The sequence below is a fragment of the Bufo gargarizans genome, chromosome 4 (genome assembly GCF_014858855.1).
Source record: "Bufo gargarizans isolate SCDJY-AF-19 chromosome 4, ASM1485885v1, whole genome shotgun sequence".
Classification (NCBI taxonomy): Eukaryota; Metazoa; Chordata; class Amphibia; order Anura; family Bufonidae; genus Bufo; species Bufo gargarizans.
In genome coordinates, this window is record NC_058083.1 from 59,614,724 (window position 1) to 59,627,325 (window position 12,602).

The 12,602-nt window shown below is 44.3% G+C and overlaps 1 protein-coding gene across 1 annotated transcript in view; it reads right to left on the reverse strand.

Moving 5' to 3' along the window:
• Positions 1-12,602, reverse strand: part of LOC122935200 (vomeronasal type-2 receptor 26-like) — a gene marked incomplete at its 3' end in the record, with an annotated part of 78,467 nt that overhangs the window by 1,371 nt on the left and 64,494 nt on the right. The window contains exon 5 of the mRNA XM_044290963.1: positions 351-1,234. Within this exon, the coding sequence (XP_044146898.1) occupies positions 351-1,234 (884 nt within the window). The remainder of the gene's footprint in view (positions 1-350; positions 1,235-12,602) is intronic.

Consider the following 12,602-nt stretch of genomic DNA (forward strand, 5'->3'; position numbering starts at 1 on the left):
AGCCCCTCTGTCATATGTCATGTTAACACTGAACCACTGTTTCCTCTTTATTCATATATGTATTTGCCGTTGCTGTGACTGATTTTTAATATTTATTACTCTGATATTAAATTAATAAAGATATTGTTACCCAGTATCTGGTTATATTTTTGTGGGTGTGTTTTGTACCTTGGTTTGGTGTATCTGATTGTGCCCTTGGCCAAATTTGAACCTAGGACTTCAGCATTTAAAGACACCAGTGCTAAATTACTAAACCACAGAAGATAAGGCTAAATAGGGAAGACTGGCTAAATTTAGCATTGTGGAGATTTGTAAATAAACATAATTCTCCTCTATTGTTGTGCAAAAATTAGATTTGGTTTTGTGTTCAATTCTGGTCTCATTAGAATAATGTAACATTTGGGAATGAAGATACAGCCCAGAAGTCCAGCACTGGAAGATGAGATGGCAAAAATTTCCACAGCCACCATGTATTTCCCCTTGGTGCTGAGATAGGTCGGGATGAAGGAGATCCACACACTGCAGAAGACCAGCATGCTGAAGGTGATGTACTGAGCCTCATTGAAGATGTCTGGAAGTTTCCTGGCCAAGAAGGCTACTATAAAGCTCAACACAGCCAGAAACCCAATGTAGCCAATGGACAAGTAGAAAGCAATAGCAGATCCCTCATCACACTGTAATATTATCTTTCCAACTTCTATTTCAATGTTATAATCTGGGAATGGTGGAGAGAAAGACAACCAGAAGACACAGATCACAACCTCTCCTATTGTACCAGTAATGAGTAATGATGTAGACAGATGTCTCCCCAACCACTGCCTCAGTGCCCTGCCTGGTTGAATGGTGTGAAAAGCCAAGACTACAGTGACTGTTTTAGCTAAAATAGAAGATTCTGCAAGACTGAAAATGATCCCAAAAGTCACTTGTCGTACCAGACATGACATCCTTGTGGGACGTCCAATGAATAAGAGAGGACATAGAAATGAGAAGAGCAGAGACAGGAGCAGGATATAGCTCAGGTTCTGGTTATTGGCTTTCACAATTGAAGTGTTCTTGTGCTTTATAAATATCCCCAACACAACGACCGTCACAGAACAGAAGAAGAGATTGATAATAATGAGAGATAATCCCAAGGTATCTTCATATGACAGGAAGTCAAGTGGTCGCGGGATACAGGCGTCTCTTCTCTCATTAGACCACTGGTTTTCAGGACACTCCAAGCATTCTTCCATATCTGTAGAAGAGAAAGAGAGGAAAAGTTAAGAAAACAGAGGCAATATCTGAATGTAAATGCATAGATATCTGTATACAACACCTTGGCAAATTATAAATACATTGTGTGTAGAGATGAGTGAATTTATGAAAAATTTAATTTGGCTGCTTTGCCGAATTTCACAAAGAAATTTGATTAGTGAGAAATTACTTCGAAACGAATCGCATAGCTGGCGCAATGATGGGGAACGGCAATCGCACCGTACCTCATTATTGAACCTCTCAGATGCCTCTTTCATCACTGATCGCAGCATCTAAGTCTGCAATTTAGGCCTTTCAGGGGTTAATCAGGGTAAAAAAAATACCTTATTAATTTTCTTTCGTAGAGGCCGTCGCAGACATCTTGATTGAAGACACCGCCCAAAATCTCACAGTGATGTGATGACTTGATGATGTCATAATGTTGGCAGCGCACCCTCATACAACACCCTGCACGAGATTTCAATCAAGATGTCCGCGACAGCCTCTTTGCACACAAATGGATGATGTAAGTATTAGTAATGATCGAGCATGCTTGGCCGAACACCTGTCTCCTTCCCGCATGTTTCTTGCCTGCTACGCAACCACTATACATGCAAGGAAGTACTGGCACGCACTCTAATGTCGTAGCCATGTTGGCTACTGGAATTACAATGATTTGCTGGCTGGAACGCGTCATTGGGTGCTATAAAGCAGTCTTAGTCAGGGAGAGCTGAGCATAGAAAGGGAAAGACAGTGTAGGGAGTGTTATTGGAAGATTTTTATTAGAAAAACTTTTCAGAGACCCAAAAGTCCTTCTAAGGACTATTGTGTGTGACAGCAGCAATATACGGTATATTTAGCGTCTACTAGGCCGCTGCAGACAGTTAAATTATCTGCGCCACATCTTGTATAAAGTGTGCGCATCCCTAAAATATCAGTGACATCCAGTGTACTTTTTCCATAGACGGTGTCAGCTGCGGATAGTTAAATTATTTGCGCCACATCTGCAGTGTACAGTGTGCGCATCCCAAAAATATCTGTGACATCCAGTGTACTTTTTCAATAGACGGTGTCCGCTGCGGACAGTAAGATTAGCTGCGCCACATCTCTTGTGTAAAGTGTGCGCATCCCTAAAATATCAGTGAGATCCAGTGTACTTTTTCCGTAGACGGTGTCCGCTGCGGACAGTTAAATTATCCGTGCCACATCTCCAGTGTAAAGTGTGCGCATCCAAAAAATATCTGTGACATTTTGTGTACTTTTTCAATAGATGGTGTCCGCTTCTGACAGTGACCTTACCAGGGCCACATCTGCAATGTAACGTGTGCGCTTCCTTCAAAAAAAAAAAAATTCTGCGACGTACTTTGTCAGCTTTGCAAACATACTCCCCCCGGAACCCAAAGACTTTGGTTTCCCTGAAGCAGCTCGGCTGGTCATGGGAATAACGCCGCCGGTCGTCATTGTTAATGGTCGGAACTACGACGGTGTCTGATCGTCTATGAACCTCCAACTTTCGTTTTTGATTAATGAAAACATTCTTGGCAAATGCTTTCGCTTTGGTTTGTCTTGCGCCATTCCAAGAATTTCACTTCTAGCGGTACAATACGGATGCCTCCGGCCGTCCCTCTTAATCATGGCCCCAGTTCCGAAAACCAACAAAATAGAACCGGAGTCCTATTCCATTATTCCTAGCTGAAGTATTCAGGCGACCCGGCCTGCTTTGAACACTGTACATTTTTTTAATGGTCAGCTAAGCAGCAGGCACTCTCCCATAATTTTTTTAATAGTCAGCTCATCAGCAGGCCCTCAACCATAATGTTTTAGAGGGTCAGCTCAGCAGCCGACCCTTGCATATAATGTTTTAGAGGGTCAGCTCACCTGCAGGCCCTTGCCTAATTATACTTAATAGGTAATTTGTGCGCATGCTGCCTTGCTTGTGGCAGCCGTAGCTGTTTCTCAGGCTCCATCTCCAGAATCAAACCCTGATTTTCCGTTACCCATGGTCACTGTGGTTCGAGCTGAAAATAACATCGAAAGTTGATAGGGCAGACATTCGAATGGATCGTCGCCGTCACGGGGACGTGCGATCAGGCCCAGGTTATCTAGAGTCACCAAAGCGGCAGCAGGCCCTCGCCCATAATGTTTTAGATGGTCAGATCAGCAGGCCCTTGCTCCAAATGTTTTTGAGGGTTACCAGAAGGCCATAAATCATAATTTTTCAAGGCTCCTTTATATGTAACAAAGGGTGTATTGTAGTGCCGGTTCCTTGTAAATGTACAGGAAAGAATGTTTCCTAACAATGTTTCCTCTAAAAAAAAATTTTTTTCTTGGGTTTTGTGCGTATTATTGTCAGTCTGTAAAAGTGGCGTACTACTCGGACAACATCGTTCCCAGCAGCGACCTGGGAGTCCAAGATGCATCCAGACATCCTCCCTATGCTGTTGTTTCTATCAATTTCTGACCTTTTCCTATGAACCAGGCACCCTCCCCTCTTCAGAGCAGTGGGTGCCTGGTTTAATGCTTGGGTTCTCCTATTGACTTCCATTATACTCGGGTGCTCGGTAGATTTGTTTGGCCCGAGCACCCGAGCACTATGTTGCTCGATCAACACTAGTGATGTTTTTTTTAAGGAAAAATAGATTTGTTTCCACGAAGTGCAACTAAATTCAGCGTCACGGCGAATAAAATTTTTCCTGTATTTTAGATTGAAGTCAATTTGGCTTCAATTCGCTGATATTTTATTTTCATATAAATATAATAATGGGACACTAATTATGATGAATTGTCTCCACCCTAATTGGAACCTTGAGCCCTCTGGTTATGCTAGAAGCTGTAAGTTTTTATCCACAATTCAAAACAATTTTTTCTCTCAGTTGGTCGTTGATCTGATTAGAGGAGATAGTTTGCTTGATCTGGTCTTGTCAAACAGAGCAGATACAATTGTAAATATCTTGGTCTGGGAGCAAATGGGTAGCAGTAACCATAATATTATAAGCTTCGATATAATATTTAATGCAGTCCTAGAAAAGGAAGCTTAGTGTTATAAACTTTTTTTTTTTTTAAATATATATTTTTGTGAATCCCACCCAGGAATTAAAGGAAACCAATATGTATGAACGTACTAAACATAAAATGAACATAAAAACAAATAAACATTTAAAGGGAACCCGTCACCATGAAAATGCAATTTAACCACCTTACATCCGCCCATAGGATATAAACGTCCTATGGGTGGATGTTTAACTCTGAATGGACATTCTGGAACATCCATTCAGAGATCGTGGTTGCACACTAATCGTGTAGCTGCCGAGTGGGGGGCCCGCTGTCAATGACAGCAGGGCAACCCAGAGAAAAGGCAGGGACAGTTTCCAGGTGTCCCTGCCTTCTAGATTGCTGTATACACAGCGCTCAATGAGCGCTGTGCATACAGATCAGGAAACGCTATGCGCTTCGTGTCAAACCATGCGAAGAAATTAAATAGGGCGGCACTCACCAGCGGAATTGAATAGTGACTTTATTCCACAATCGCGGAGGACGGCATCGGGCAGGACGCCAAAAGCTTCACACAGGTGAAAAAGCGACGGCCGTTTCGCGCTGAACGCGCTTCGTCAGGCTATTACGTCAGGGCTCAAATGCGCTCCCACCTTTAAGCTCAGAGTCGATGCATCACCTGGGTCAACAGTGACGCTGCCCTGATGCTTTTTCGAAATAATACGTACAGACAAGGAAAGTGAAAATACAGAACATTAATACATGATAACCAGGTAGATTACGGAGGTGCTTACAAAAACATGCTGAGGTCGATTCTGTCATTAAGGCCCAATTCTTCCGCCGCTTGGGTGCGGAGAATCCACCTGGCCTCCCGTTGTAACAGGAGCCGGTGGAGCGGCGGAGCCTGTACCACCTCTAGTCCTGAAAAAGACAGGTAACTAGTATCACCTCCATGCACCTTTCTAAAATGCTCTACCACTCTGGGGCACCCTTTACCAGAGGTTATGGAGTTTAGGTGTTCTCTTACGCGTTCATTTAAACATCTAATTGTTTTGCCGATATAAAATCTGCCACATTTGCAACTTAAGAGATAAACCACGAACGTGCTTCTGCTTATTAGCGTTATAATTAGCCTGTAAAGAGAAAATTGATGGATGATTGTAGACCTCTTTTTACTGTATGGACCGAATTACGTTGTTGTGGGTCCTGCAGTAAACATAATGAAGACGCTGATGACAACACACAAGCAGACTTAGCCTTTACCATCTATTCACAATTAAATCAAGCAGCTTCACTAAATTGAAAACATTCATGTGTTTTTATCTGCTCGGTCTGCATTTGATCTCCACAGCACACAAGATATGATAGGAGAGCCTCTGCTTTGGAGTCCAAGTCCAGTTTCTTAAGATCAGGTGTTCTATCAGAATTGTGCATAACATTCTTGCTCCCCATACAAAGCCATAACAAAAGGACTCCGTAGGCAAAAGAAAAATATATTCGTCGTTCAGCGTTGCACTTATATGTTGAAAAGCCTTGTGTAGTGTAAAAGTTGAAAAAATTAAGGGCCTACTTGCCGTTCAGCTGTGTAATGTGGTAAAGCCCTTTTTGAGGTGAAATTCTTTATGTGACACTGCCTTTTTTTCGGAAAATGTATGGGTGATTGTACACCTCCTTTTGCTTTATGGACCGAATTACGTCGTTGTGGGTCCTGCAGTAAACATAATGAAGACGCGATGACAACACACCAGCAGACTTTGCCATTACTATCTGTTACAGTTACACTCTGGCTGATACTTTGTTGCAACAATGTACAGTTGCAAGAAAAAGTATGTGAACCCCTTGGAATGATATGGATTTCTGCACAAATTGGTCATAAAATGTGATCTGATCTTCATCTAAGTCACAACAATAGACAATCACAGTCTGCTTAAACTAATAACACACAAATAATTAAATGTTACCATGTTTTTATTGAACACACCATGTAAACATTCACAGTGCAGGTGGAAAAAGTATGTGAACCCCTAGACTAATGACATCTCCAAGAGCTAATTGGAGTGAGGTGTCAGCCAACTGGAGTCCAACCAATGAGATAAGATTGGAGGTGTTGGTTACAGCTGCCCTATAAAAAACACACACCAGTTCTGGGTTTTCTTTTCACAAGAAGCATTGCCTGATGTGAATGATGCCTCGCACAAAAGAGCTCTCAGAAGACCTATGATTAAGAATTGTTGACTTGCATAAAGCTGGAAAGGGTTATAAAAGTATCTCCAAAAGCCTTGCTGTTCATCAGTCCACGGTAAGACAAATTGTCTATAAATGGAGAAAGTTCAGCACTACTGCTACTCTCCCTAGGAGTGTCCATCCTGTAAAGATGACTGCAAGAGCACAGCGCAGACTGCTCAATGAGGTGAAGAAGAATCCTAGAGTGTCAGCTAAAGACTTACAAAAGTCTCTGGCATATGCTAACATCCCTGTTAGCGAATCTACGATACGTAAAAGACTAAACAAGAATGGATTTCATGGGAGGATACCACAGAGGAAGCCACTTCTGTCCAAAAAAAACATTGCTGCACGTTTACAGTTTGCACAAGAGCACCTGGATGTTCCACAGCAGTACTGGCAAAATATTCTGTGGACAGATGAAACCAAAGTTGAGTTGTTTGGAAGAAACACACAACACTATGTGTGGAGAAAAAGAGGCATAGCACACCAACATCAAAACCTCATCCCAACTGTGAAGTATGGTGATGGGAGCATCATGGTTTGGGGCTGCTTTGCTGCGTTAGGGCCAGGACGGATTGCTATCATCGAAGGAAAAATGAATTCCCAAGTTTATCAAGGCATTTTGCAGGAGAACTTAAGGCCATCTGTCAACCAGCTGAAGCTCAACAGAAGATGGGTGTTGCAACAAGACAACGGCCCAAAGCATAGAAGTAAATCAACAACAGAATGGCTTAAACAGAAGAAAATACACCTTCTGGAGTGGCCCAGTCAGAGTCCTGACCTCAACCTGATTGAGATGCTGTGGCATGACCTCAAAAAAGCAATTCACACCAGACATCCCAAGAAAATTGCTGAACTGAAACAGTTCTGTAAAGAGGAATGGTCAAGAATTACTCCTGATAGTTGTGCACGTCTGATCTGCAACTACAGGAAACGTTTGGTTGAAGTTATTGCTGCCAAAGGAGGTTTAACCAGTTATTAAATCCAAGGGTTCACATACTTTTTCCACCTGCACTGTTAATATTTACATGGTGTGCTCAATAAAAACATGGTAACATTTAATTCTTTGTGTGTTATTAGTTTAAGCAGACTGTGATTGTCTATTGTTGTGACTTAGATGAAGATCAGATCACATTTTATGACCAATTTGTGCAGAAATCCATATCATTCCAAAGGGTTCACATACTTTTTCTTGCAACTGTATTTTGGTTATTTAAGACATGAAAGCCGGGTCATTTGGTACTTGCCCGATTTGAACAGTGATACCCCAGATTGCTATGCCATGGAGCCTATTTGGATAACAAAAGACTATGTGAAAGTAAAGACTTTGGTTCCATGGCGATTCTACTGTATTTGTGTAGTCTGAGTGCGATTTACCTAATAATGTGCACTCAGACCGGAGCTATCTGGGGATGTGTTACATGTCTATGTTTACTGTAATGGTTGTGAAATTGTATGTTTGAGTAGTGATTTCTGTCCTGTTGTCCCCACGTGTATAGTGGCGATCTCCCTTTGTCCTGAGAGATAATTGAATTACTCCTCGGTTGTCTCCGGGGCAGAGAGGAGGAAACCAGGATGCATTGTGGGGATGTATTGTGTGATATACTGTGTGTCCTGAATTGCAGTTTATCTGTCCTGTATCACAGTCCACCATCTGGTCCCCCTAGGAGAGTGTCCACCAGATGGGGACCTGCATAAATACGGATGGGTAGCCCTCAGTAAAGAGATATTCTGCTTCTTACCCTCAATTTGTGCTTTGACTCGTTTTGTAGAGCATCACTAATCACTAGCCTTTGTAAGAGCTCTCTGGATTTCATCTACACCTACACCTACAGGAGCATGGATGACTGCTAAAAGGGACCTAACAGCGCTCTCTAGAATTTGGGGACAAGAACATCTAAGCGGTCCAACCCTCAGCCAGCCTGAGGCAACCGTAACAATTGGTGGCACAGCAATTGGATGGTCCTTTATTTCCCAGGAGAGTAGCTGAACGGATGGAAAGTACTTATGACAAGCTGAAACGGGCTACCCTAAAAGATCTGTTGGAGAGCCGTGGAGGAATTGCCAGCAACCGGCCCATGAGAGAGCTGATTGCGGAGTTAACCGAGCTGGATCGGAATTGTACCATGGCAGAGGCATCATCACCTGGGGAGGATGAGGCCACCTGAATGGTAAAAGCCAGGATGCTGACGTACGGACCGAATATCTCAGAGGAGAGGATTGCTTTACTGTATACTGAAGCAGCCAAAGAGATACAAGATCAGAGGGACCACGAGTACCGTATGTATACGACACCGCTGCCTGTTGTACCACAGTAATGGCAACTGTCCCCTCTAGTCCTGGGAAGAAAAAGATCCCTTATGCTGCCTTTAAATAATTTCAAGAGACTGAGGGGGGGATTGATGAATACCTGGCAGATTAGAAAGATTGTGTTCCCTACATCAAGTAACCACCGACGATTGGATTACATTACTTACGGGTAAATTAACTGGTAGGGCTGCTGATGCCTTCCGGGATATGCCAGCTGAGGAAGTTACCCAATACATATGGATAAAAGAGGCATTGTTAAAAAGGTATGCTGTGACACCTGATACATATTGCCGGCAGTTCAGAGAAATGGCAATACACACACAGAATGGGCCAACCGATTGCACCGAGCTGCTAATCATTGGATTACGGGCAGTCAAGCGGGAACCGCTGAGGAAGTGTTACAATTATTTCTGCTAGAACATTTTTACAAAGGATTGGAGCCAAAATTATTACTATGGTTGTTGGACAAGCAACCCACCACGCTTAAGACAACTGCCCATCTCGCTGACGAATACGCAGATCGGGTACTAAACGAACTTCCAAGCTCCAGACCCACTCCACCAACAGAACCACGGGATACTTACAGACCACCTCCTTGCAATTAATTTTGGGTTCCAATTCCACCAGGCCCCACCAGGTACCAGAGACCAGTTAATACCAGTTATGACAGAGCCAGAGGAACCTGTCACAACTGCTACGAACCAGGATGTCCCTACTGGAACCGACCAAAGCCACAAACCACTGCTGTACCAGCTCGCCACCCTAGTGCCATGTGTGTGTCATCGCCCTCCGCTCCAGAGGAATACCTAGGGCAACTCCATGAGGCCAACCCTATCTACGCAGCATCAGATGACAACCGTCAACACCACAGACAGCAGGTACAATTAGAAGGGCGATCAGTGGAAGGACTACGTGATACTGGCGCCACCATCACGATAGGTAAAGGCAGTCTTATTCCGGCTCACAAAAGGTCTGGGCAAACTGTGGCTGTACGAGTGGCAGGAGGAACAGTATACCGGGTACCCACAGCCCGAGTACATTTGAATTGAAGTGCAGGGGAGGGTCAAGTGAATGTGGGCATCATGGACAATTTACCAGAGGAAGTTTTATTGGGCAATGACTTGGGGCCTATGACATCTGCCTATGCCCCCTCCTATGATGCAACAGCCCATCCTGTAACCACCCGGTCGCAAGCCAGGACTGAGAGAGAACCTTCACCAGTGCGGGAGCCACAGGTAGGACAAACTCCTACCCTGACTTTCCCTCAGCCCCCAGTCCAATGGGATACTCCTGAGACATTTGAAGCTGAGACTAAGACTGACCTGACGCTACAGAAATATAGGGAGAAAGCTGAACAAGGCATAGGGGGTTTAGATAATGAAATGTTTGTTTGGGAACAGAATAAATTGTACAGATTAACAGAGAAAAAGAGAAACCCAAAACGCCAGTTGGTAATTCCGTTAAAATACCGCAAGGAGATATTAAGAGTAGGGCATGACATTCCGTTAGCAGGGCATCTAAAAATGACCCGTACGTTACATAGGATCACCCACACCTTTTTCTGTCCGGGAGTACATAATGATGTAGGACCTGTGATGTGTGTCAAAGGGTGGGAAAAAGGGGAGATCATCCAAAAGCTCACCTAGCCAATATGCCCATTATTGAAGAGCCGTTTAGTAGGGTGGCCATAGATTTAATAGGACCTCTCACCACCCCTAGCCCCTCGGGAAAGAAATATATCCTTACTGTAGTTGATTATGCCACCCGGTACCCAGAGGCAGTAGTGCTATCAAACATTCAGGCCGATACTGTAGCCAATGCCTTGGTACATATTTTTTTCCCGTGTTGGGTTTCCCTGGGAAATCCTATCCGATAGAGGCACCCAGTTTACAGCAGAACTAACCCAACAGCTGTGGCACGTGTGTAACATAAAATCTTCACTCAGTTCTCCCTACCATCCCCAAACAAACGGTTTGCGCGAGCGATTCAATAGAACGCTCAAGCAAATGCTCAAGACCTTTCCCAGTGAGTATAGGGATTGGGAGCGGTTCCTGCCACACCTCCTGTTCGCATATCGGGAGGTGCAGCAGGAATCCACAGGTTTCTCCCCGTTTGAACTACTTTATGGGAGAAAAGTGTGAGGACCCTTGGACCTTATTAGGGAACACTGGGAGGGAGCCACTGAGAATGACGGGGTCCCTATCGTGCCATATGTATTAGAGCTTAGGGACCGGATGGAACAACTAGCCAGATCTGTCCAAGCCAAGCTCCAGACCGCACAGAGACGCCAGAAAGTATGGTACGATAAGGGAGCCTGGTGCCGTATTTTTCAAATAGGACAGAAAGTGATGGTACTTAAACCAGTTAGGCAGGACAAGTTACAAGCCTCTTGGCAGGGTCCTTATAAAGTCATAGATAAAGTGTGTGACACTACCTATGTCATTGCCAGCTGTCACGATGAAAGGCTACGGAAAACATTCCATATAAATATGCTCAAGGAGTACAATGAGAGACCTGAGGAAGTGACTGCAATATGTAGTCCAGCACATGAAGACCCTGATAATCTTCCCATACCTGATCTCTTAAATAGGAAACTGCACCCCGACATACTCAGCCAAGTGCAGATGGGAGAAAAGTTAAGTACCATTGAGAAGGGCCAGTTAAATGACATGCTATACCAAAAGAGGTTTACCTTTTCCCAAGACCCAGGGTATACACTCCTCACCACCCATCAGGTGGACACCCCAGGTCAGATGCCCCTTCGCCAGGCCCCTTACCGAATCCCTGAGGCAGTTAGAGACGGGATGAAAAAGGAAATATCTGAAATGCTACTATTAGGAGTAATTGAGTCCTCCGACAGTCCCTGGGCTTCCCCAGTAGTGTTGGTACTGAAAAAGGACGGTACCACTAGATTTTGCGTAGATTATAGAAAGCTAAACGACAAAACGGTTACTGATGCATACCCAATGCCCCGGGTAGATGAGTTGCTCGATCGCATAGCCAGAGGGAATTACTTAACTACCATTGACCTCTGTAAAGGTTATTGGCAGATCCCTCTGGCCAAGGAGGCTTGTACCAATTTAAGGTCATGCCATTCGGGATGAAAAATGCCCCAGCTACGTTCCAGCACTTGGTAGACAGACTCCTTGATGGCTTCCAGGATTTTGCTTGCGCCTACCTGGATGACATAGCGATTTACAGTGAGTCCTGGGAGGAACACTTAACTCAGGTAGGAACTGTTCTGGATCAGATCCGGGCCGCTGGCCTGACTCTGAAGCCAGAAAAATGCAATTTTGGGATGGCCGAAGTGCAGTACCTGGGACATAGAGTGGGATGCAGTAATCAATGCCCTGAACCAGCAAAAATAGAAGCGGTCGCTAACTGGCCAATGCTACTTACTAAGACACAGGTACTGGCATTTCTGGGCACTGCAGGGTATTACAGACGGTTTGTACCCGATTATAGCACCATTGCAAAACCCCTGACCAATTTGACAAAAAAGAACCTCCAAAGACAAATCCAGTGGTCTCCCCACTGTGAAGAAGCCTTTCAAGCTCTGAAAAAGGCTCTTGTGAATGCTCCTATTTTGGCTGCCCCAGTCCCTAACAAACGCTTTATTGTCCACACAGACGCTTCCATGTTTGGGCTGGGGGCAGTTCTAAGCCAAGTCAGAGAGGACGGGGGGAAGGGGGGGGGGGGAGCATCCTGTTGCCTACATCAGTATAAAGCTCCTACCACGAGAGGTCAGTTATGCCGCGGTGGAAAAGGAGTGTTTGGCCCTAGTGTGGGCCCTAAAGAGACTAACCCCCTACTTATATGGTCAAGAATTTACACTCATCACA